We start from the raw sequence: 23,519 nt of genomic DNA, 5'->3' as shown, positions 1-23,519 counted from the left end.
TTTCATTTCATTTGACTTTCACAAAAAAAAATGTATTAGAAACTGTTATTTCTAAAGCATGACTAAAAAATACTGAGTTTCCAGAAGTTATGTGATTTCCCAGAAGATACACTGCTAATAGAAAATAGAATTGCGGTTTCAGCAGGGTTTTCTCTGGTATCCTGAACCTATACTTTTAAAGATACAAGTAATTTAAAGTGAGGATTGACCTAGGATAGACCTAGAAGTGTAAGAGGGTCATTGTTTCCCTAATAGTGAGTTGTTCTCTTCAAAGTGAAAAGGCTCCTCTTGTTTATTCAAGAAATTTGTAAACTTTAGGAACATGATTGGATGTTGTCCCTCACCCCCCACCCCATTGTATTGAAATGTAAAACACTAATGCTGGCATTTCTACTGACTGGCTTAAAGTTATTTCATTTCTCTAACCTCTCACCTGTTCTGTTAACTTGCATCATGCTAGAAACATAATATTTCTCAACCTAGGACATTTGTATAAAATTCAGAGAACATAAACTCAAAGGTCTAGAGTTTTCAGAGCTTTGCAAATGAGGCTGGATGTGAAAGAATAGGGAGTGGTGGGACTTGTAAATTGGAGTCTCAAGCTCCTCATAAAGGAGCTGTTTTTGAGCTCCTTCAATTGCAAGGTGTGATAGCCTGCTCTCAGAACTAAAGGGCTGTGAATTAGAACAGGGTATCTGCTCTGATCACTTACAAACAAATGACAACAATGTCTTAAATAAAACACTGGGTATGAATTCATCCAAGCCAAGGCTACACCTTTCCAGCACTTAGTGAAAATTAAATTGTGCATAGATAGCTTGAGCACCTTAGAAATTGAATTCTGACATATTATCAGAATTCAGAGTTAAGTACTTAGTGATCCTTTTTCTTAATTATTCCTTCTGTGAACAATGCTAGTCATGTGTAAAGAGAGTGAAGCAGTGCAGTCTCAGATACTTGTTTTCAGAAATATTCCTTTAAGCATATAAATGCTTCAGAGACCACTAGCATTTCAAGATTGATTTTAGAGATTATACAGGTTTTAAAGGGTATGTGTTGTCTTTCTGGAATGGGGAGGAGGAAATAAGAGAAATCAACAAGCAAGTAGTTACATACAGATGTGAGAATTGGACCATAAAGAAGGCTGAAAGCCAAAGAATTGATGCTTTTGAACTGTGGTTTGGAGAATACTCTTGAGGGTCCCTTGGACTGCAAGGAGATCCAACCAGTCAATCCTAAAGGAAAGCAACCCTGACTAGTCATTGGAAGGACTGATGCTGAAGCTGAAGCTATTCTTTGGACACCTGATGAGAAGAGCCAACTCACTGGAAAAGACCCTGATGCTGGGAAAGATTGAAAGCAGAAAGAGAAAGGGGCGAAGAGGATGAGATGGTTGAAGAGCATCACCAACTCAGTGGACATGGGTTTGAGCAAACTCCGGGAGATATTGAAGGACAGGAAAGCCTGACATGCTGCCGTTCACGGGGTCGCAAAGAGTCAGAACACAACTTAGCACCTGAACAACAACAAGCAAGGAGTTAACTGCTGAGGTTTCCTAAAGCTCACTCTTAGGTGGGAGAGCCATTTGGGATGTTGACTTGGCCATTGTGACTGGCCAGGCTTCTGTGTTCTTTTGTTTGTCCCCCTGAAAGTGTGATCAAGGGGAAGAGGCTCCCCTTTCCAGCACAGAAAAATAGAGGAGAAACCTCTGGGTCAGATTTTCACATGTGGCTCTTACCCTCTCCGGGGACTCTTGTTCTCAACCATGATGTCCTGGTGGCCTCCCTTGTGTGTGCCAAGAAAAGGCAGACCACTCAGCTCTTGCTTGGAATGAAAGCTCAGGCTCTGTGGACCACTTCTGCATCTTTCATTTTGCTTTTGCCATTTATCCTTATTCAGCAGTGCAGGGTGAATAGACTGGATTATGAGTTAATGCAGGCCTATGGGCTGTTGCTAGGACAAAAAGCTAGGCTTTGTTTGGGGAATGACATTTGTTTGCTGGCTTTCTCTTGGAAACATAAGAGCCTTTCCCTTTTAAGCAGATTCTTTTTTATTCCCCATGCTGAAACCATGGTAAATATTTTCAATTCATTGGGTAGAACCTAGTGCTAGCCGCATTAGGTACAGTTTATGTTTCAGGGATTCATCACAGGCAGCTGATGAGGAAACTTTGGCTGAGCACACACTCATGTGTAACTGTTCCTGTCTTTTTACAGGAGGCGATCGAGATCGAATGACAGCCAATCATGAGAGCTATCTCCTTATGGCGAGCACCCAGAATGATATGGAAGACTGGGTCAAGTCCATCCGCCGAGTCATCTGGGGACCATTTGGAGGAGGTGAGTATATTTTAAAATCATGGAAAAACAGGAAGGTTGGCCAAACCTGTTCATCCTTTCCCCAAGCCAGTGTCACTATCAGCTCCTACTTTCATATGAATGAATGTTAAAATAAGCAAACTACTTTTTTATTTTTAGACACTTATCTAAGTAACTTCTAGATGCTTGCATGTGTGCTGAGTAGCTTCAGTGGTGTCCAATTCTTTTGAGACCCCATGGACTGTAGTCCACCAGGCTCCTCTGTCCATGGGATTCTCTGGGCAAGAATATTGGAGTGGGGTGCCATTTCCTACTCCAGGGGATTGTCCCAACCCAGGGATCAAACCTGTGTCTCTTATGTCTTCTGCATTGGCAGACAGGCTCTCTACCACCAGCACCACGTGGGAATTTGGATCAAACATCATTAGTAACCAAATTTCTTCCATGAATATTTTGAATTATAGAAAGAGATAATAGTTTTATTTTAGATTGTTGCTTTTTATATTGTACTAACAATATTTATGACCCTGATACCATAAATGTGGATTAGTTAACAGCATGTAGATACAGGACAAAAAACATTTTGTCTGTTAGTTTTGGATGAGATTTCAGCCCCCAGATGCTCAGTGGTATCGAATAGAAGTGGCAAAGCATTGAAAGAGAATCTGCTAATAAACAGAGTTAAAAAAAAAAAATCTTTGAAATCAGGAAAGCATTTGTGGATTGGATAATGTTTTTTTTTTAAATTTTCATACAGTGTAAAGAATACATTTATGAAGAATGAGGTATATGGTGCTATGAATAGAGCTAAAAGGAGGAAGGAAGAATAAAAGATGTGATCTTTTCTGTCAAGTATTATAAAATAGAATAATATAAACAGAAGAACATATTTCAAGAGAAAATTCAGTAAATGGAACCAAATAAATAAGGACCCCAAAATATTCATCTATAACTAACATGTATTTCTAAGAATGTAAAACCTAATTATTTTATGTTGATGTAGTTAAAATAGATGGCATAAATCAAATTCATATTTAATAAAGCAACTGCAACTTCTGTATTTATTTTATATTCTCTTTTGTGTATTGTCAGCACCCTGAATTCAGATGTGAAATGTTTTTCCCTTTACATATCAGATGCTTCTTAATGACTGACCTCATTAAATTTTAAAATAACTTCAAAAATTTAGTTTAAAAAGTTGAAAAGTCAGGTTAAAGTTATAACAAGTGAAGATTCATGGAAGATGTGTTGATATTTTATAAAAGCAGTGGTACATGTCTGAAAATTGTTGGTCCTTTAGCATGAAGTGGGAAAGAGACAGGTTGACCATTCATCCCAGTTTGCCTGGGTTTACAACCGTTTGTGGTTTACAACTGTTTACAACTGTTATCCCAGGCTAATTTTTGATAGAGCTACCTCTCGCTCTCATGGTGTCCTCATCTGGATGGCAATTTGTATGGTCACCATATTCATATACTAAAATGGCTAATAAGTGACTTCAAAATGTTTGAAGAGGCTGGTGGGCTAAGACTCCATCCTGGTGCCTTAGCAGAGAGGTCTTCATGATTGTTCATGAGAGATACATGTGCTGTTACCTTCAGGGTCAAGGATTTATGGGGAATACTAAGGAGATGTATTTTCAAAGTTTATGTTGTTTCTAAAGACATTCTTCTCCCCTCCATTATCAGATTTCTGGGGCTCCAGAGTTCAGGAGGATTCTTAATATCTGTAGAAAATGGTACTTTTGTTGAGGGATTATTTCCATCAAGTGTGTTACTTTCTCCCTTTCCTCCTCTGCCATCTGTGCTTTTCTTAAGAAAAACGAATGAGATCCAGTTTACTTCACCAAATCAGTGGCCACAACAAGTCCTGTCATCCCAGGGGTATCACAAATGATCTTGGTTCTTAAGTATTAGTCTTCAAATTTATGAACCTGGAACTCTAGTAGTTGGTTGGTTTACATTCTTTATCCTATGGGATATGCTTCAGAAATTTTGCAAATGCTTGATTCAAATTTACTTTTAAAGAGATCTATTTTAACATAGAGCACTTAGAATAGAAACAATACTCTGAAGAATAAATCTTCTCTTACCCTCTTTGTTTAATTGAAGAGTGTTGGGAGATTACACACCAAGCTCTTACTCATTCAATTTGCAAGAAATCTTTTGTGACTCATCTTCAAGTCAGAATTTCCTAAAGTTATTACAGAATGCAGAACCAAACTGATGCTGATCCTGATAGAAGGTTGCAAATATCACCAAAAATCTTGTATTTTGTATTAATGTGGCTGCTCTATACTTACTGATTAATTTTTAAAGAAATATTATAAATCTTGGCAATAAATAATAAATTTATGTGACTGAGAATGCCTTTATCCTATATATTGGGGTTCCACTTAGTACTTCCTTGAAAATAAGTTTTTCACTGATTAAGAATATTTTAAAATCACTCCATTAGTTCAACCTCACATTTTGTAGATTAGGTCATTAAGACCCAGAGAGAAAGAATGACTTTCAAGTGTCGTATCATTAGTAATATAAGTAGGAAGAAACCTTATGTCTTCTGACTAGTGAGCTTCTTCCTGCTTTATTGCACAATAGTCTGATCTGTTACTTTTAACTGTGGGAGCGTGTGCTAAGTCTCTTCAATCATGTCTGACTCTTTGTGACCGTATGGACTATAGCCCACCAGGTTCCTCTGTCCATGGAATTCTCCAGGCAAGAATACCGGAGTGGATTGCCATGCCCTCCTCCAGGGGATCGTCTCTTATGTCTCCTGCATTGGCAAGCATGTTCTTTGCCACTAGCACCACCTGGAAAGCCCACAATTACAGGTCCCTGTTTTATTGATAGTATATTATTCAGTACATAAAAATGAGTGTTTAAAAGTATGATAAGTAGAATGAGTATAGTTGAGTCCTTCAAAAATATCTGAATTAATGCCATCAAGTAAGTGAAAGGACACCCCATAGAATGGGAGGAAGTATTTCCAGATCATAAATCTGATTTTGCACTTGTATCCAGAATATATATATATATAACTCTTACAACTCAAAACTAAAGACAAATCAAAATTTTGACTCAATTAGAACTAATTTAAAAATGGGCAAAGAATCTGAATAAACATTTCTGCAAGGAGAATATACAAATATCCAAATAAGCACATGAAAAGATGCACAGTGTTAATAGTCATCAAGGAAACAAAAATCAAAAGCACAATGAGATATTATTTAATCCACAGTAGGATTGCTGGAATCAGTAAGTTCAATACTAACAAGTATTGGTGAGGATGCGGAGAAATTGAAACCTCCCTGTATTCCTATTGGGAATGTAAAATGTAGCTGTTTTGGAACACTTGGGCAGTTTCTCAAATGATTAAACATAGAGTTACCATATGGCCCAACATTTGTAATCTTAGGAATATACCCAAAAGAAATGAAAATGTACGTCCACACGGAAAATTGTACATCAATATTGTTGTGCTCAGTCACTCAGTTGTGTCTGATTCTTTGTGACCCCATGGACCGTAGCCCACTAGGCTCCTCTGTCCATGGGATTTTCCAGGCAAGAATACTAGAGGGGGTTGCTATTTCCTACTCCAGGGGATCTTCCTGACCCAGGGATCAAACCTAAATCTCCTGCGTCTCTTGCATTGGCAGGCAGATTTTTTTTACCATTGTGCCACCTGGGAAGCTTGTACATCAATATTTATTGCAGCATTATTCCTAAATGCCAAAAAGTGGAAATACACTAATGGATAAACAGAAAGTGGTATGTTCATACAATGGATTAGTCAACCATAGAAGGAATGAGGTACTGATACCTGCTACAATACAGTTGAACCTTGAAAACATGCTGGGTGGAAGAAGCCTGTCAGAAGGAACTGTATGTGTATATGCGTGCATGCTCAGTTGCTTAGTCATGGCCAACTCTTTGCAACAATATGGGCCACAGCCCACCAGTCTCCTCTGTCTGTGAAATTTTCCAGGCAAGAATACTAGAGTGGGTTGCCATGCCTTTCTCCAGGAGATCTTCTCAACCTGGAGATCAAACCTATATCTCTTGCGTCTCTTGTGTTACAGGCCAAATCTTTACTGCTGAACTATAGTCCTATTTATGTGAAAATACAGTACAGAGAAATCTATAGAGACAGAAAGTAGATTACTGATTGCTTAGGGTTGGGATGGGGGAACTGCAATTATAGACAATGAAATGCCTTCTTTGCAATAAATACATTGAAGATGTATCCACAGGTGCTACATAGACTATGATAAATCAGGGTGAAAAGTCACCTTCCAAAAGTCTTTATGGATGCCATTTAATCAATGACAACAACAATATTTGAGCAGTGGGAAGGAGATTGGAAGCCAACAGGTTTTTATTTGGGATTAATGATCTTGGATTCTATGATGAAGATAGGAAAGGGAAATGTATTCTCCAATGAAAAGCAATTATGATAATTCAGTGTCTGTAACTGCAGTTTGACAGCCTGTGTTTTTAAATAGTTACAGGTTTTCATGAGGCACTGGAGCTCACCTTGTTCAGGTTGTTTATACCTGTAAAATATTTCTTCTTTATGGTTTTTATATTGGACTTTTAATTAAAATATAGGCAACATCTGAGGAATTTCTAATATTTAGAAATTAAAAGCTAAGTGAAAATAATAAAATATAGGACTTTGGTGTTTCTTCCTATGAAATACGACAAACTTACGATGAATACTGAGATGAAGGCAGGGAACCAGTGGAAATGCAAAAAGGAGAAATCCTCTCTTAACAGCAGAGCCTAGTAACCTAGTTCAGTATTGAATCTAGATACCTCCACTTCCTGTTACCTGATTAACCTCCCTCCCCAAAAACAGTTGCTTCCTTATTTATGATGCCAACTGAAAAGTACATGGTATCTGCTTAAAAGTCAAATCCAAAAGTTGGGATGTCAAAACATGTATTTAACTTTGGAAAACTTTAGGGTTTTGTTTTTGTCTGATTGGTTTGTTTTTCTCTTTTTTCTCTGGGTTCCTTTTTCACTGTTTCTGAGGCAGTGTATATGGAGGTACCCAGTCTGGGATCTGGGGAGAATGAGAATTCCATTAATTGTTCATTAGATCTGAATGCAGAGCCTAATTTTAGCTACTAACTAAAACGGGTTCTTCCTGTATATTTCTGTTCTCTTACGAAAAGCCTTGAGTCAGAGATGTATCAAGGCAGTAAAAATACTGAATGTAATCCTCATGATGAATAACTAGCATGTGGGCAAGCAGGGGTTAATTAAGAAGCTCTGTGGTCTTGCCTCTGACACAGACCACTGTGTGATCTCCCATAAGTGGTGTTACTCCCACCTCTAGTTTCCATACTTGTGAAATAACACTGGAGAAAAAATGTTTCAACTAAGCTTCAGTCCAACTCCAAAGTCCTGTGATTACATGTGTTCCCTCCATACCAAGGCTCAGAGGAGAGATGCTTTCAGTCACCAAGGTGCCTACCTCCAGCACTTCCACTGTCTTGGTGGACTGAGTTATATATGTCACAGTTCCTTATTTTCCTAGCATCCTGCTGTGACCGAGAAAACAAAAACAATGCTTGAACCATGGGACAGAAATAATAATGATTCCCAACAGAAGTTTTCCTATCTAGGCATGCTCGTCAGAGTAATGATGATGAAGCTTCTCAAGGGAGTACCTTTGTAGTGTTCCTCACAGCTTTTTTAACACTCCTGCTGAAAGGCTCAGAAGGTACCCAGAGGCGTGAGGGGTCAGTTGGGGTTAAAACACTAGCATTCCAAATCTGCTCATGGAACAGCCAGGTGGGTGAATGATTAACCCAGTGAGTCAATTATTCAGTGACTAGGACCAAGGGGGTTGGTAGACGTGGGGGCTGGGGTGCAGCGGGTACATGCAAGAGCTGGGGAAGGTATAAAAACAGGATCAATTTTCAAACCACAGCCAGAGAAGTAAATATATAAATGAATAAACACACATAAGAACCCATTTTAGTTAGAAATAAATATATATATGTAAAGGAGTTAACTTGTTTTGTGGTTATACTTGCAGATTCCTTGTTGCTACATTTTGAATATTTTTTCTGCTTCACACACACATGTATATAAACACACATATTTTTTGCTTTAAGATTTTTTTTTTGATGTGGACCATTTTTAAAGTCTTCATTGGCTTTGTTACCATATTGCTTCCGTTGTTTATGTTCTGGTTTTTTTGACCACAAGGCATGTGGGATCCTAGTTCCCCTGGGTCCCAGGGATGGGACCCAAACCCCCTGGGTTGAAAGGTGTGTCTTAATCACTGTACCGCCGGGGAAGTCCTTACACCCATAGGTTTTAATGATAGGCACATTGAGGTCAGCACTCACAAATAGATTCAGTGGCAAAGTACCTGGAAAATAAATAAATAAATAACTCTTGTGTAGGAAGGGAATAAATGCAGAAGGGAACGGTCAAAAAGTTGACCCCCCGTGGGGCTGGTTTGGGGCCGAGGCAGCCAGCCAGCCGTAAAGGTATGTAGAGGAATAGAGCCGCCAGCGGAGGCAGCGGCAACGTCAGAGGAAGAAACCAGGGGTTCACACGGCCGCGTGGATCTCCCTCCTCCCCCTCCCACTGTTGTTTCTGCACCTGCTGCATGTGACCACGGGCGCTGAAGGCGGCCGCAGCCGCGGCGCGGCGACGGCGGCTGCAGCCCGGCCAGCTCCCGCCCGCCTCTCACTGGAAAAGGCGACCAGGAGCGGGACGAGGGCGGGGAAGAGCTCCCTGAGCAGCTGCCTCCCACAGGGATCCTCCGAGGAGCTTTCCTGGAACTGGGCACTGGGCTGTTCTGACGTGGCGATTCCCTGGAGAGCTCCGGGAGTTTGAAGACAGAAGGGAGAAGCCCGCCGAGAGCATCAAAGGCTGAGGGGTGCTGTAAAAGGACCAAGGGAGTTCTTTGAAAAGAATCTCTCATGCATCGAAATGCCTTCTGGAGAAGGTGCCATTATCAGCCTCCCCTTTTGCTCAGATGAAAGGAGCCGGCAAGGACGGTCCTGAAGTATATCCCTCAGGGGACTTGTGGTCATTGTTCCTCTTGCCCCCAGCTCATGGCTACTTGCTGACCTTTCCAGGGGAACCTCAGTTCCCCCCAATTCCAGCTGAGAAGCCAGTTCTCAATTAAAAAATTTAAAAAGAAAATTAAACAATCCTGCTGTCTGAATGGGAGGTGCAGCTTCCTTGCTGTGGTTCTTTTTGCTGTGACATTTTGGAATGTCTGCAGAAACTTTAAAAAGAAACAGCCTCCAGAACTCTCGGGATTAGTCAAGAGAAAAGGAAACTATTATAATTATTGGGGGGGGGGGGCAAAAAAGAAGTAAATGAGAGGAGGTAACATCCCCCATCCAGGACCTGGCTGATCAAAATCTTCAAGTTCTAGGAAACAGCATTTCAAACCTAACAAACATGAGGCGGAGAGGCTGTAGGGTCCTGAGATTGCCCAGAGGCAGGTTTTAAAGGAAGCCTGAACCGGGTTCAGAACTTTGGGCCTGTATGATGCCTGAAGACCGAAATACTGGGGAGCGCCCCTCGGGTGCCTTGGCGTCTACTCCTTTCCTTCCTAAAACTACATACCGAAGAATCAAACGATGTTTTAGTTTTCGGAAAGGTAGGTAGATAATATGTTCATATCCTTTAAAAAAAAAAAATGTACAGATATTTTCTGATGCTTTAAGGTCAGTTTATTCTCAGATAAAATGGGAGTTTGGAAACCAAGAGTTTAAAACTGCACTAGAGTGGTTGGTAGGTGGTTTTGCTTGTCTGTACTTATTTCTGGAGGCGCCTATTGATATGTTTGTTACTGTCTGTGAATGGGCCGGGTGGGCGGGGCTTAAAGAACGGTGGTCCTATGGGATCACCTTGACAGCTGGAGAATTAGCAAGGGGGCCCCACCATGCTGAGGGGAGGGGCCAAGGCTGCCTCGGGCTGTTCCCAGACCCGCAGCCAGCACCCTGTCGTTCCCCCTTGAAATAAGTCCCTGTCCCGTGATCCCATCCGATCACTTTGATTCTGTCTGCCTGCCCTTGCCTCACCTTCCCTAATGAGAAAATTTTAGTAATCACTTTATCTGTAGTGACTCTTTTTCAGGAGGCTTTCAATCATATTGATTAACACTGATTAGAAATAGGGGTCACCTTGACTTTCCAAATTTATCAGAAGGTGGCATTGGGAGAGGGCAAAGATATGAACGATCAGGAACAAGAAGTGGGAAAATATAAGTTTATGATCAGTAAAAGAAACTGTTTCAGAAATGACTTGTGTAGGGGGAGTTAAAGGTTACAAAATATATGTAAAGAATATTTCTAGAAAATGTTTATGTATCAAAATATTTTAAAATGCCCTTTGACTTAAAAATGGGAGTAATTAAATCAAATTATTATTTAACTTGGAACTAGGTTATTATAATTTTAAAGTCATGTATGCTAAGTTAATAACTTAATCAGGAGCTGATTTGAGTAACATCTAATGTTGTTCCTTCTCCATTTTTTTCTTTGATTTGCCCGCCATTGATTAACATTCTCTATCTAGTAATTAACAAAAAATAGAAGAAAAAAGCCATATTTAAAGCAAGATATAGTGGGAACTTTTAAAAACTAAACCTCGTTCCTTCTGACTCTTTTCCTTTGTTGTAGTATCTGGTTTTAATCATTATCATATATTATAAGCAAGGAATTGAGTGTTAATTTATATTGCTCCCTCATCCACAATTAAATGAGAGATATGTCTCATATTTTACAGATCTCTAGAGATCTTGTGGTTACTGTAAGATTGCATCATTGATAGAGAAATTGACAATGAAACTGAAAAAAGCTAGGAATTCGTTGCTTCAAGGACATCACCTCTTCTGGTCCCTCCACCCATCAGCAATTAAATTGGGTTTATCCAAACAAGGAGAGAAGGTCTAATTTCCAGATTATCGCTGCTCATTTTTAACATGGAATGTTCCTGGGAACAATTACTTTATCTTTGAAACACAAAGTGTTTTTTTTTTATGTTTTTCACTTTCTGTCTTGTCATGAGCTATAGCACATCTCCAAGAATCCTGGCTAGCCCTGCTACTCATTATGCCCCCTTCCCTCTCTCCTGAAATATCAGCAAGGGAAGGCACTGCAAAAAAAAAAAAAAAAGGCAGGCTGGCAAAGGGCAGCCACAGAGTGGGAATGGCGTCCATTTATCATCTCCCATGGGCTATTTTTAAACGATTGTCCTTGCCTCTGCGAAGTCTTAGTAATCTGAGGAATGTTCAGCATTTGAGTCAAGGATTAACAGATTTTTAATTGACAAAACCGCATTCTGGTCACCGTCAGAGGAGAGGTGCCGGAAGCACTCAGCTGTTGTTTAAGTTGTCTCCCCTTCTGCTGAGCCCTGCATACCAGCCTCTCCCAGGTCACTGCTCAGCCAGTTAGGCAGTGAGGCTTTGGGGGAAAAAGTGCCAGGCTGTGACTGGGAGACGTTTTCTGTGCTGCACTGGCCAGTCCCTTCAGCAGCAGCGTCCAGCAGAGAGTGTTAGATCTTTACTCAAGGTCCTGCCCTGAAAAGAATGAACTTTTCTTTCAATCCCAGGCTCCCAGGCCACACTACCTTAAGAAAGAGTCATTTTTTTCTTTGGGTCATCCCCTGGGCGCCCTGGGAGTTCTAGAAGTGGACGGGGGTTTCGGAGTTCCTCTCTCAAGCCTCTTAGAAAGCATCCCCTGAAATCCTTTCAGGAATCATGGGAAAGCATCCAGAAGTGAAAAGTGGTGACATGTCTGCTTTTCCTGATCCATATTTAAAACATCTTCTCTCTGTTGTCCTGGCTAGGGTGACAGAATGAAAAGGCTTTCAGAATGCAGAGGGGAGTTGAGCTGAAGTTTCCAGAGGTGTGGGGGGATTGCAGCATCTATACTGTGCCAGTGGGACTCGCTGCTCAGGCATCCTTTCTCTTTCAGACCTCTTGGGTCCTTTACTGTTCTTTCCATCTCTGTTTCTCTCTTTGGGTACGAATAAGGGTCTCCCCAGGGGTACAGTGGTAAAGAATCTGCCTGTCAATGCAGGAGACATGGGTTCCATCCCTGGCTCAGGAAGATCCCCTGGAGGAGGAAGGCAACCCACTCCAGTATTCCTGCCCGGAAAATCCTCACGGACAGAGGAGCCTGGTGGGCTACAGTCCATGGGTCACATAGAGTTAGACACAACTGAGCAACTGAGCACACACACACACACACACACACACACACACACACTTACACACACAAGGGTCTCAGAACATACTTTCCCAGTGGTTTTAAAAATCGAGGGGATGTAAACCATCTGTCGGGCAGGAAGCTGGGGAGAGTGGTGCTTTGGATTTATGTTCTACTGAGATAAAGGTTAGAATGTATTTTTTACCTATTTGAAATTTTATTTTTTTACCTAAGACTAATATTGAATATACAGAGCATAACTGATCTTTTGATTACCTGGGGGTGCATAACATCTTGGATCCTGATGTCATTTGGATCTAGTCAGAAAGGGCTGGCTGGTTTACGATTGCTGTGATCACAGGACATACTAAAGTACAATTTTAAGCCCTAACTTTATCTTGTCTTTTTCTCAAGTTGCTCTCTTCTTGGACATAAGTCATTATTAATTCCTCAGTTGCCCCCCCCCCCACACACACATCATAGCCATTTAGTTATTGTTGCTTAGTCTCTAAATCATGTCCAATTCTTTGCAACCCCATGGACTGTAGCCCACCAGGCTTCTCTGTCCATGAAATTCCCAGGGGAGAATACTGGAGTGAGTTGCCATTTCCATCTCTGATAACAATTTAATAGTCATGCCATATTGCTTCTGTGGGCTTCCCAGGTAGCACTAGTGGTAAAGAATCCATCTGCCAATGTAGGAGACGAAAGAGATCCCTGGATTGGGAAGATCTCCTGGAGAAGGAAAGGGTAACCCACTCCAGTATTCTTACCTGGAAAATTCCACGAACAGAGGCGCCTGGAGGGCTGCAGTTTGTGGGGTCACAAAGAGTTGGACACAACTTAGCAACTGAACAGCAACATATTGCTTTTTCCTTCTTTATATACTTTCAGCTTCATTTCTGTTTCCATCACCTTCATTGTTTGTGCCTTTATTGTTTCAAGCACACAACTGACTTTTTAAAAATTTATTTATTTTTCATTGCAGAATAATTGCTTTACAATGTTGTGTTGGTTTTAGCTGTACATCAACATGAATTGGCCATATATATTTATATATATCCCCTCCTCTTGAAACTCTCTCCCACCTCCCACCCCATCCCACCCTGCTAGGATGTCACAGAGCACCAGACTGAGTTCCCTGGGTCATGGAGCAAATTCCCACTGGCTGTCTGTTTTACATATTGTGGTGTATGTTTCAATGCTTCTCTCTCAGTTCATTTCACACTCTCTGTATCACGTTGTGTCCGTAAGTCTATTCTCTATGTCTACGTCTCTACTGCTGCCTTACAAATAGGTTCATCAATACCATTTTTCTAGATACCATATATATGCATAAATATATGATATTTTTCTTTTTTCGACTTACTTCACTAGTATAACAGACTCTAGGTTCATCCATCTCACTAGAACTGACTCTAATTCTTCCTTTTTAAGGTTGAATAATATTTCATTGTATTAATATATGTGCACCACATCTTCTTTATCCCCATTCATCTATTAATGGTCATCTGGGTTGCTTCCATGTATTGGCTATTGTAAATTGTTGTTGTGGTTCAGTTGCTAAGTCGTGCCTAACTCTTTGCGGCCCCATGGACTACAGCATGCCAGGCTTCCTTGTCCTTCACCATCTCCCAGAGTTTGCTCAAACTCATGTCCCTTGAGTCAGTGATGCCATCCAACCATCTTGTCCTCTGTTGTCATCTTCTCCTCTTGCCCTCAATCTTTCCCAGCATCAGGGTCTTTTCCACATCACATCAGGTGGCTTTTCACATCAGGTGGCCAAAGTGTTGTAACTTCAACTTCAGCCCCAGTCCTTCCAATGAATATTCAGTATTATATCCTTTAGGATTGACTGGTTTGGTCTTGCAGTCCAAGGAACTCTCAAGTGTCTTCTCCAGCACCACAGTTTGAAAGCATCATTTCTTCAGTTCTCAGTCTTCTTTATGTCCCAACTCTCACATCCATACCTGACTGACTACTGGAAATATCATAGCTTTGACTATATGGACCTTTGTTAGCAAAGTGATGTCTCTGCTTTTTAATATGCTGTCTAGGTTTGTCATAGCTTTTCTTCCAAGGAACAAGCATCTTAGAAGCACAAAATTTTAACCTTAGAAGTGGCTCTTCAAGACAGCATCCATCCTCACTTCTTTTTACCCTCAATATTGTTCACACATTTCTATAACATACAGTTAATTTGCTAAGGGTCATCCAACCGACATTCCTGAAACAGTACTGTTAAGCAGTGTGCCACAGCTCAGAAGTGTTTTATGAGTTCCTGTTGCTCCCAGGAGGCTGTCCTGACTATTTCATGTAATTATCAAGGCCTTCTAAGCAATTCCAACTGTTCCCACTTCCCCAGACTGGCCCTACTTTCCTCCCCAAACCTATCTCCTACACCGCTGCTTGGCTTCTGTCCTTGTCCCTCCTCTGCTGTCAGCCCACACTTCGTATCAGTGTTGGCTCTCACTTCTTCGTCAGGCTGTCTCTGTTCACCTCTTGTATTCTTTACTCTTCTTATATCTACTGTTTTAAATTGATTGATTGATTTACTTTTGATTGCACCGAATCTCCGTTGCTGCGTGGGTTCTTCTCCAGCTGTAGGGAGTGGAGGCTGCTCTCTAGTTGTGGTGCGTGGACGTCTCGCTGGTGGCTTCTCTTGTTTTGGAGCACAGGCTTTAGGGCTCAGGCTTCAGTAGTTGCGGCACGTGGGCTTAGTAGTAGCGGCTTCTGGGCTCTAGAGCACTCAGTAGCATGTGGAATCTTCCCGGACCAGTGATCGAACTCATATCTCCAGCATTGGTAGATGGATTCTTATCTACTGTACCACCAGGGAAGTCCTCCCTTATATTTCTTGCATGCTGCCATCAGGCCACTTTATCTTCATAGCTATCTTCAAGTGCTCTTAAACACATTTGTGATAAGATATATATGTGTGTGTGTGTGTGTGTATCTCTGTGTGTTTACATATATATTATATATATATATTTGTTTATTTCTTCTGAAAGTTAGAAACAGCAATAGGTCTTTTCAATCCACGATTTAAGATTTATTGCAAACTGGTGACCTACAGTATTATAACCTACTAGTTCGTAGGCAATAACAGAATAGAATATCTTTATAGTAATAATGAGTACAACCAAAAATTTTTTAAGTTAGTTGTATATTTTGGATATTATAATCACATTTATGGAAATTGACTTGTCCAACAGAATGCTATTTAAATTCATGTAATTTTAAATGGTGCTGTAAGTATTAATAGTTCATCAATTCACACATCACAGTTTTACAGAATCACCTACCAAGTGATTCTGGGAGTGAGAAAGCAAACAAAACAGGTTGCCTGGAATCTATGAGCTCACACCCTCCTTGAGGATAAGGAAGCATAAAGAAAACTAATTATTTAATCTGTAAAAAGCACTACAACAAATTATGTATGAATTCTGAGGAGCTTTTGAATAAGAAGACTCACTATGGGTTCATCTGGAAAGACAGTGATTCATATGAACCAGCTGAAATCAGATTTGATCTTTGGAAGTTATGGAAAGGCATTTTCTACTACATGATCCTAAGAGAGTGGTCAGTGTTCCTGTGAAAAAATTTATGTCTGAATTGAATTAATATAATCCAGTAAAAAGGGAAGACTTTTAGAATCATATAGGCCTGTGTTTATGTCCCAGATCTACTGCTTTCTGTATGTATGACTTTAGGTCACCTTGCATCTCTGAGTCTGTTTATAGAAGGGAGATGCCCTTGTAGAATGTCTGTGAGTGTCAAATAAAAAAAATGCTTGTAAATTCTGTGGCTTGGTACCTGAATGTAAATGATAAGTTTAATTACTCTGCTAATTATTCTGCTGGTCTTAGACCAATGCTACCCGGTCACTATTTTCACATTATTATACTTTCTTAATTATTTCAAGACTTTATTTTTCTCCCTTGTTCCCCATTCTGGCAAGGAGAGTCAAGCTTTCACCAAATTCCTTGGTTGTTTGTTATATAGATTCTGAGCTTCTTGAATTCAAAGGTTTCTGTTCATGTAAGGTTTGTTGGCCACTTAGAAACTGCTGGTGAGAGACCAAAGTAAGCCTTGGCTGACTTTGCTTCTTAGTTCTGTACTATGTCTTTTATTTTGATTTGTCCATTTACCATGGGCATATGTTCAGTTTTAATTGAAAATTATTACAATCCTGGTCATATGAAGACTTATTCTGCTAGCAGAGTTGTAGTAAGTAGAAATATAAGTAAAAGCAAATTCTTTCTATGACTATGGGATGGAAGCATCAGGAAACTCTGAAAAATTGTTGATAGTAGAAAATTTATGTAATGACCAAGAAATTGGCTAACTTGTACCTTTTTCATCAACAAAGACTTTTTTGTTTTCAATTTTTTATAGAAATCAGTACCACAACTTTTGAAGTCTTGATAAGTTTCATTTTACCTTGGAGTTATTCATTTATTTCCTTTAATTGAGGGGGTGAAGTATTTTGTTTTAATGCCTACATTAATTCCACAGATGTTTATGGAACACTCAATCCTTACCCACTTTGGTATTGAGTTCCAGAGAACAAGAGAGTGTGCCTAAGTCCATTCAAGCTGCTATAACAAAATGCCATAGCCTGGGTGGCTTCTAAACAACAGAAATTTATTTCTCATGGTTCTGAAGGTTGAAAGACTGAGATAAAGCCAGCATGATTGGGTTCCAGTGAGTGCCCTCTTCTGGATTGCAGATTGTCCACTTGTTAACGTTTTCAAGGAGTAGAAAGAAAAAGAGGGAGAGAGCTCTCTGGGGTCCTTTTTATAAAGATATTTGGGTTGGCCAAGAAGTTCATTCAAGTCTTTCATAACATCTTATGGCAAAACTCAAACTAACTTTTTGGCCAACCCAATGCTTTTTGGCCAACCCACTCATGAGAACTTTGCACTCATGACCTAGGCTGAAAGAGTTAGTCACTCAGTCATGTCTGACTCTTTGTGACCCCGTGGACTGTAGCTCACCAGGCTCCTCTGTCCATGGTATTCTCCAGGCAAGGATACTGGAGTGGGTTGTCATGTCCTTCAGGGGATCTTCCCAACCCAGGGATCAAACAAGGGTCTCCTGCATTGCAGGCAGATTCTTTACCATCTGAGCCACCAAGGGGAAGGGATACTCATGACCTAATCACCTCTCAAAGGCCCTGCCTCCAAAAATCATTCCCATAGGAATTAGATTTTCAACATAGAGATTTGGAAGGGACACAAACATTCATACCAGGACATGATGATAGAACGAAGTATGAGCCTTGGAGTCCTTCACATCTGTCACAAATCCCAGTTCAGTCCTTGTGTCTGCAGAACCTTAAGAAATTTACTCAAACTTCCCATCAGTTTATAAAGTAAATAGTAGTATAAACTGTTATCCAGCATCATTTTTAATAATAATAAATGTAGACTATTTTCTTCTTATAATAATTGTGAAAGTATAATCTTTTTTTTTTATTTTTTAAACAATCCTTTTTTGACTGGTGGGAAACTAGTCCTGTGTGGATAAGGATCTAAATAAATAATTAGAAAGTGATATGTTAAGAAATCAAAGAAGAAACATAACACGTTTGTGACTGGGGTGGGTATGAGGGAATGTTTATAAGGACTTAACATATGAGATTATATGAGTTGAATTTTTCAGGATAAGCTTTCCTAGGCTGACTCTTGACAGTAAGACTTATGTTCTACCAGGACACTCAAAGATATAATAAGTCATAACACACATAGGAAACAACAAATAGTTCAATATCATTACTGAGTAGGTTGTTTTTGAGGGAGCAGCAGTAATGAGGGTGAATATGGCCCAGCATCTGGCATAGAAAGGGTGCCACCTAAACGCCGGTTGATTGAATTGTGGGTGGAGCGTCAGAGACTGGATTACAGAGACTATGTTTCATGAAAGGGTTCCAGGTAGCTCAGTGGTAAAGAATCCATCTGCCAATGCAGGAGATGCAGTTTCCATCCCTGGGTCAGGAAGATCCCCTAGAAGATGACATGGCAGCCTGCTCCAGTATTCTTACCTGAAAAAAACCCATTAACAGAGGATCCTGTTGAGCCACAACCCATGGGTTTGCAAAGAGTCGGACACGAATGAGCACACACATTTCATGAAAATGAGCTTGGTTATCCAGTGGGTACCATTGGAAGAAATTAAACAAAAAAAACGTGGCATGATCTGATTTAAATATTATGGCGATCACTATGGCAACACTTGCCTGACTTGGGAACTTGGCTCTATAAAAGTCAGTTAAGAAGTATTGAGGATCTAATGGCAATGAGTTTGGAAGGGACCATTGTGGTCGTTAAATGAGGGTTGTGAAGGAAAGTGCAATCTAGGTCTATTCTCAGATGGCCCTTCAAATGTTTGGGGGGATCACTGGTTCTGAGAACCAAAATCAGGATTATAGGAAGTATGACAGGTTTTGAAGAAAAATAGTTCAGACAGTTTTAAAAATTTTGAGTTTGACAATGTTTTGAGATACCCATGTTGAAGGGTCTAATGAGCACTTGGATATCCAGTGCAAGAGGGGTCCAGATTGAGATACAAATCTGGGAACAATTATTACACTGTGAGATTGAGTGGAATCCAACAAAGAAATTGTGTAAAGTGAGGTGAAAGCTGAGCTGTGCACAGAATCCAGAGGACCAGCAAACTTATAAGAAGGGTGTAGTAGATTGCATAATCAAGAAGGAGACTGAAAAGAACATTCTGGAAGGCAAGAATTATATAAGATGTGAGAAGTATCAGTAAGAAGAGTGAGATTGATGGTTTTAAAGGGAGTGAACCCTAAAGCACTGCAAAAATTAAGTCTGTCCAATGATGTGGCAACTAGGTAGTTATTGGTAATTATTCTGAAAGCTCTGTTAGTGAAATGACGGTGTTGGAGGCAATATTGTAACAGATCAGCAAGAAGATAGGAAGTGATAAAATGCAGCCAATGTTATACTCAGTTCAGAATCAAGGAACAAAGTGAATAATTACAATCCATGGAGAGTCTAAAGATGTTTGGCTTTGTATTTTATTTATTTATTTATGCGATGAGTAGAATTTGAATATACTTTGCTGATCACAGTAATGCCACAGGCTGCCTCTAGCTATGGAGTATATAAAGGAAGAACCTCACAAATCCTGAGGCTATTTAGATTTTCTTTATATTTTTTTTTTTTCCTCTCCCTCTGTGTCTCCCTCCAGCTGAAACAGATTCCCACAGATATAATAAAATCACCTGTGTGATTTACTTTCTCAGTCTGATGGAAAGTCACGTCCTGAATGATGCTTTATGACACCATCAATGTACGTCTAGGGGAAAATATGCATAATGGATTGTTTTCCCCCAGAAATTCCAAGGATGCTTTTGTTAGGGAATGTGAAACCTCTCTGAGAATTTACATGGGCATAGCTGGAACTGCTTGCAAGACTCACATCACAGGGGATATTCCTGTTAATAATCTACCAATCAGTGTGTCCTCTTCTTCATGCTGCTAGATGGGGATCGCTCATCAAAATTTGTGCTTTTTTTGTTGTCCATTTTAAAATTTGAAGTTTAAATGTTGAAGTTCTAAATAAAGCAGCTTCTTTTATTGGAGTATAATTGCTTTACAATTTGTGTTAGTTTCCGGTGTACAATGAAGTGAATCAGCCATATGTATACATATATCCCCTCCCTCTTGAGCTTCCCTCCCACCCCACGCCCAGTCTCACCTCTCTAAGTCTCCACAGAGTACAGAGCTGAGCTCCATTTACTATGCAGCAGGTTCCCACTAGCTATCTCTTTTAGACATGGTAGTGTGTATATGTCAGTCCCAATCTGTCAGTTCATTGCTCCTTCCCTTTCCCGCTCTACCTGCGCCCTTGCCTCCATTCTCTATTTCTGCAACTCCAGTTTCCCCTGGGCTTCCTTGGTGGTTCAGATGGTAAAGAATCCACCTGCAACGAGGGAGACTTGAGTTCCATCCCTGGGTTGGGAAGATCCCCTGGAGGAGGGCATGCGACCTACTCCAGTATTCTGGCCAGGAGAATCCCCATGGATAAATGAGCCTGGCAGGCTACAGTCCGTGGCTCACAAAGAGTCGTACATGAGTGACTGACTAAGCACACAATTTCTCCCTGGGTTCCACACCAAAAACAAAAAATTCTTATAGAGAAGTTGATCCACCATCTACCTTTGTAAGTCAGAGACCTTTGGAACATTCTATTTCCAATGCTACAGGCTGGGGGGTATGCAACTAATCCTTACCTAATGCTTTGCAAGACTGGATAAACAACAGAAAATTACTGTTTTCCCCACAGGAATTCTAAGCATGTGTACGTATTGTCTACATTCTAAAACTCTTTTACATATTCTGTTGCTAAATAGGTATCAGTTCAGTTCAGTCACTCAGTCATGTCCAACTGTTTGCGACCCCATAAAATCACAGCACGCCAGGCCTCCCTGTCCATCACCAACTCCCGGAGTTTACACAAAACCATATCCATTGAGTCGGTGATGCCAGCCAGCCATCTCATCCTCTGTCCTCCCCTTCTCCTCCTGCCCCCAATCCCTCCCAGCATCAGGGTCTTTTCAAATGAGTCAACTCTTCACATGAGGTGGCCAAAGTATTGGAGTTTTAGCTTCAGCATCAGTCCTTCCAATGAACACCCAGGACTGATCTCCTTTAGGATGGATTGGTTGGATCTCCTTGCAGTCCAAGGGACTCTCAAGAGTCTTCTCCAACACCACAGTTCAAAAGAGTCAGTTCTTTGGTGCTCAGCTTTCTTTATAGTCCAACTCTCACATCCATACATGACCACTGGAAAAACCATAGCCTTGACTAGACGGACCTTTGTTGGCAAAGCAATGTATCTGCTTTTTTTTTTTTTTTTTTTTTTGAGGTCCAAAAGGGAATATTTTCATTAGACATGGCTTTCACTTGATTTTGCATATCCTTCAAGGCAGTAGATACATTTCCAGACATGTCAGGGATGTATACACAACATTCGACTTTAATTACGGTGCAAGTCCCTCCTTGGGCTGCTGTGAGTATGTCTAATGCCATCCTATTTTGAATTACTGCCTTCCTCATCTGAATTTGTTCTTCGTTTAAAGCTTGAATGGCTTTTGTACTGTCTAAGAGGGCCTGTTTAATGAAATTAGTTAAGGCCTCTACCTTAACCATGATATCTGTTGTTCCTACAGAGGGTACAAACAAGGCAGCAAGATAGTCATACCATTGGAACACGGATCGTGTCCATCTTGCATGCAGATAAGGCAGGTTTACTGGAGGCTGGTGTAGGCCAGGCTTAATACTGCCATGGGCGAAAGCAAATCCTAATGTGCAACGCCCCACCCAGCCAACTGGTAACCATGGCCATAAGTTAAGCCCACAGAGCCACTGGGTCCCATTGGGGGCTACCCAGTGGATTGCAGGATTATATTTCCTGTCGAAACTGGGCCACTGAACAGACTGATTGGGGTGATAGGTAACTTCCAAGATTTGTTTACATTGTTCAGGGGGCAAATAACCCATATATTTTCATTCTTTTGGGTCACGGGGGTGGTCTCCAAATCCAACTTTCTGTTCTTTTTGTTCCCAGCAAATAGTAGCAGGGGTAATCAACTGTCCTTTCTCAGGAGTCATCCAGAAATATTCATCCCAGACCTGGTAGTATTGCTCAAGGTACCGGGAGGCCTGTCCCCCTTTTGTAAGAGAACCCTTCTCCTTTTTACTTTTCATATATGAGGTATAAGCCTTTGTTACTTCCGTAAGGCTGGTGTTCATGTTAAATGTAACCCTATGTCCCTGGCTCAATGATGGCTTCTTCTTACACCAGGAGAGCAAAGAAAGGTTATGATTGTTGAGAGAGAAAAAAAGTTCCTTTCTGTTGCTCTAAGAAGGAACACAGTGGTATAAAGTCCCCATAACGGAGTGGCGATACCCACCAGGGGAGTCCGTCCATTACTGACAGGGGCATGGCCCCACATACCCAACAGTTGGAGGAGTTGTGGAAGTTCGCGTAAGAATGTGCCCAGGAGATGAAGACGTTGTCCTGTGCAGGAACACTGGTCAGATTCAGAATTGCGTTGATGAGGCCAAGCAGCAGGAGTCGTTTACCCAGCTCCATCCTGAAGAGGTCTCGTCCGGGATCTCGTTCTCTTCTTCCTCTTCAGAATGATCTTGGTTCCCCGTGGGTCGGTGGGGTCCTTCTGGGTGGTCCACTTGGCGTCCTCCGGGTCAGCGTGGTATGCCTTCTTCGCTCTGGTGTGATGGATCAAGGGACAATACCTGCAACTTTAACTGCAGTAGGGGTAGTTAGAATAACATAAGGGCCCTTTCACCAAAGGGCTAGCAAATCATGTTTCTAATCTTTGACCCATACTTGGTCACCAAGTGTAAACTCATTAATCTGTTCCCCAAGGGGGAACAGCACCCTTTCTTGTACAAACTTAGTTACCCGATTTATTACCTTACCCAGTTCCATCTGCTGTGAAATCCTATCCCCCCTTACCTGAGGCAAATTTGTTGATACCTGTTTTATTATGGGAAGAGGCCTCCCATACACAATTTCGTATGGAGAATAGCCTTGGGACTGTGGGGTCATCCTGAGTCTGAGCAGAGCCATCGGAAGCAAGTCCACTCAGGAGCAGTCAGTCTCTCTGATCCACTTGGAGAGTCTCTTTAAGTGTCCGGTTGGTTCATTCCACCATCTCAGAACTCTGGGCCTATATGCAGTGTGCAGTTTAAAGTTTTGCTTACTTGTTATACTAAATCAGCTACAAAAGCCAGGCCATTGCCTGATCCTGTGCTGGTAGGAAATCTAAATCTAGGAACCATTTCCCTAATCAGGCACCGGGATACTTCTGATTCTCTTTCAGTCCAGGTAGGAAAAGCTTTTACCTATCTCAAGAATGCACATACCATGACTAGCAGGTAACGGTAGTGTCGGTGAGGTTTCATTTCAGTGAAGTCCACTCCCAGGTGTTCAAGGGGCAGTGTGCCTTTCAG

At 41.0% G+C, this 23,519-nt stretch overlaps 1 protein-coding gene across 7 annotated transcripts in view; it reads left to right on the top strand.

The window, feature by feature from the left end:
* ARHGAP24 (Rho GTPase activating protein 24) overlaps positions 1 to 23,519 on the top strand; it is a 621,697-nt gene that overhangs the window by 537,911 nt on the left and 60,267 nt on the right. For all 7 annotated transcript variants that reach the window (XM_061145608.1, XM_061145605.1, XM_061145603.1 and 4 more), the window contains one exon: positions 2,217 to 2,339. In XM_061145608.1, coding sequence (XP_061001591.1) covers positions 2,217 to 2,339 — 123 coding nt within the window. The remainder of the gene's footprint in view (positions 1 to 2,216; positions 2,340 to 23,519) is intronic.

The sequence above is a fragment of the Dama dama genome, chromosome 6, assembly GCF_033118175.1.
Source record: "Dama dama isolate Ldn47 chromosome 6, ASM3311817v1, whole genome shotgun sequence".
In the NCBI taxonomy this organism is placed as follows: domain Eukaryota; kingdom Metazoa; phylum Chordata; class Mammalia; order Artiodactyla; family Cervidae; genus Dama; species Dama dama.
The sequence above is the reverse complement of the archived record's forward strand: the minus strand, read 5'-3'. Positions and strand labels throughout refer to the sequence as shown.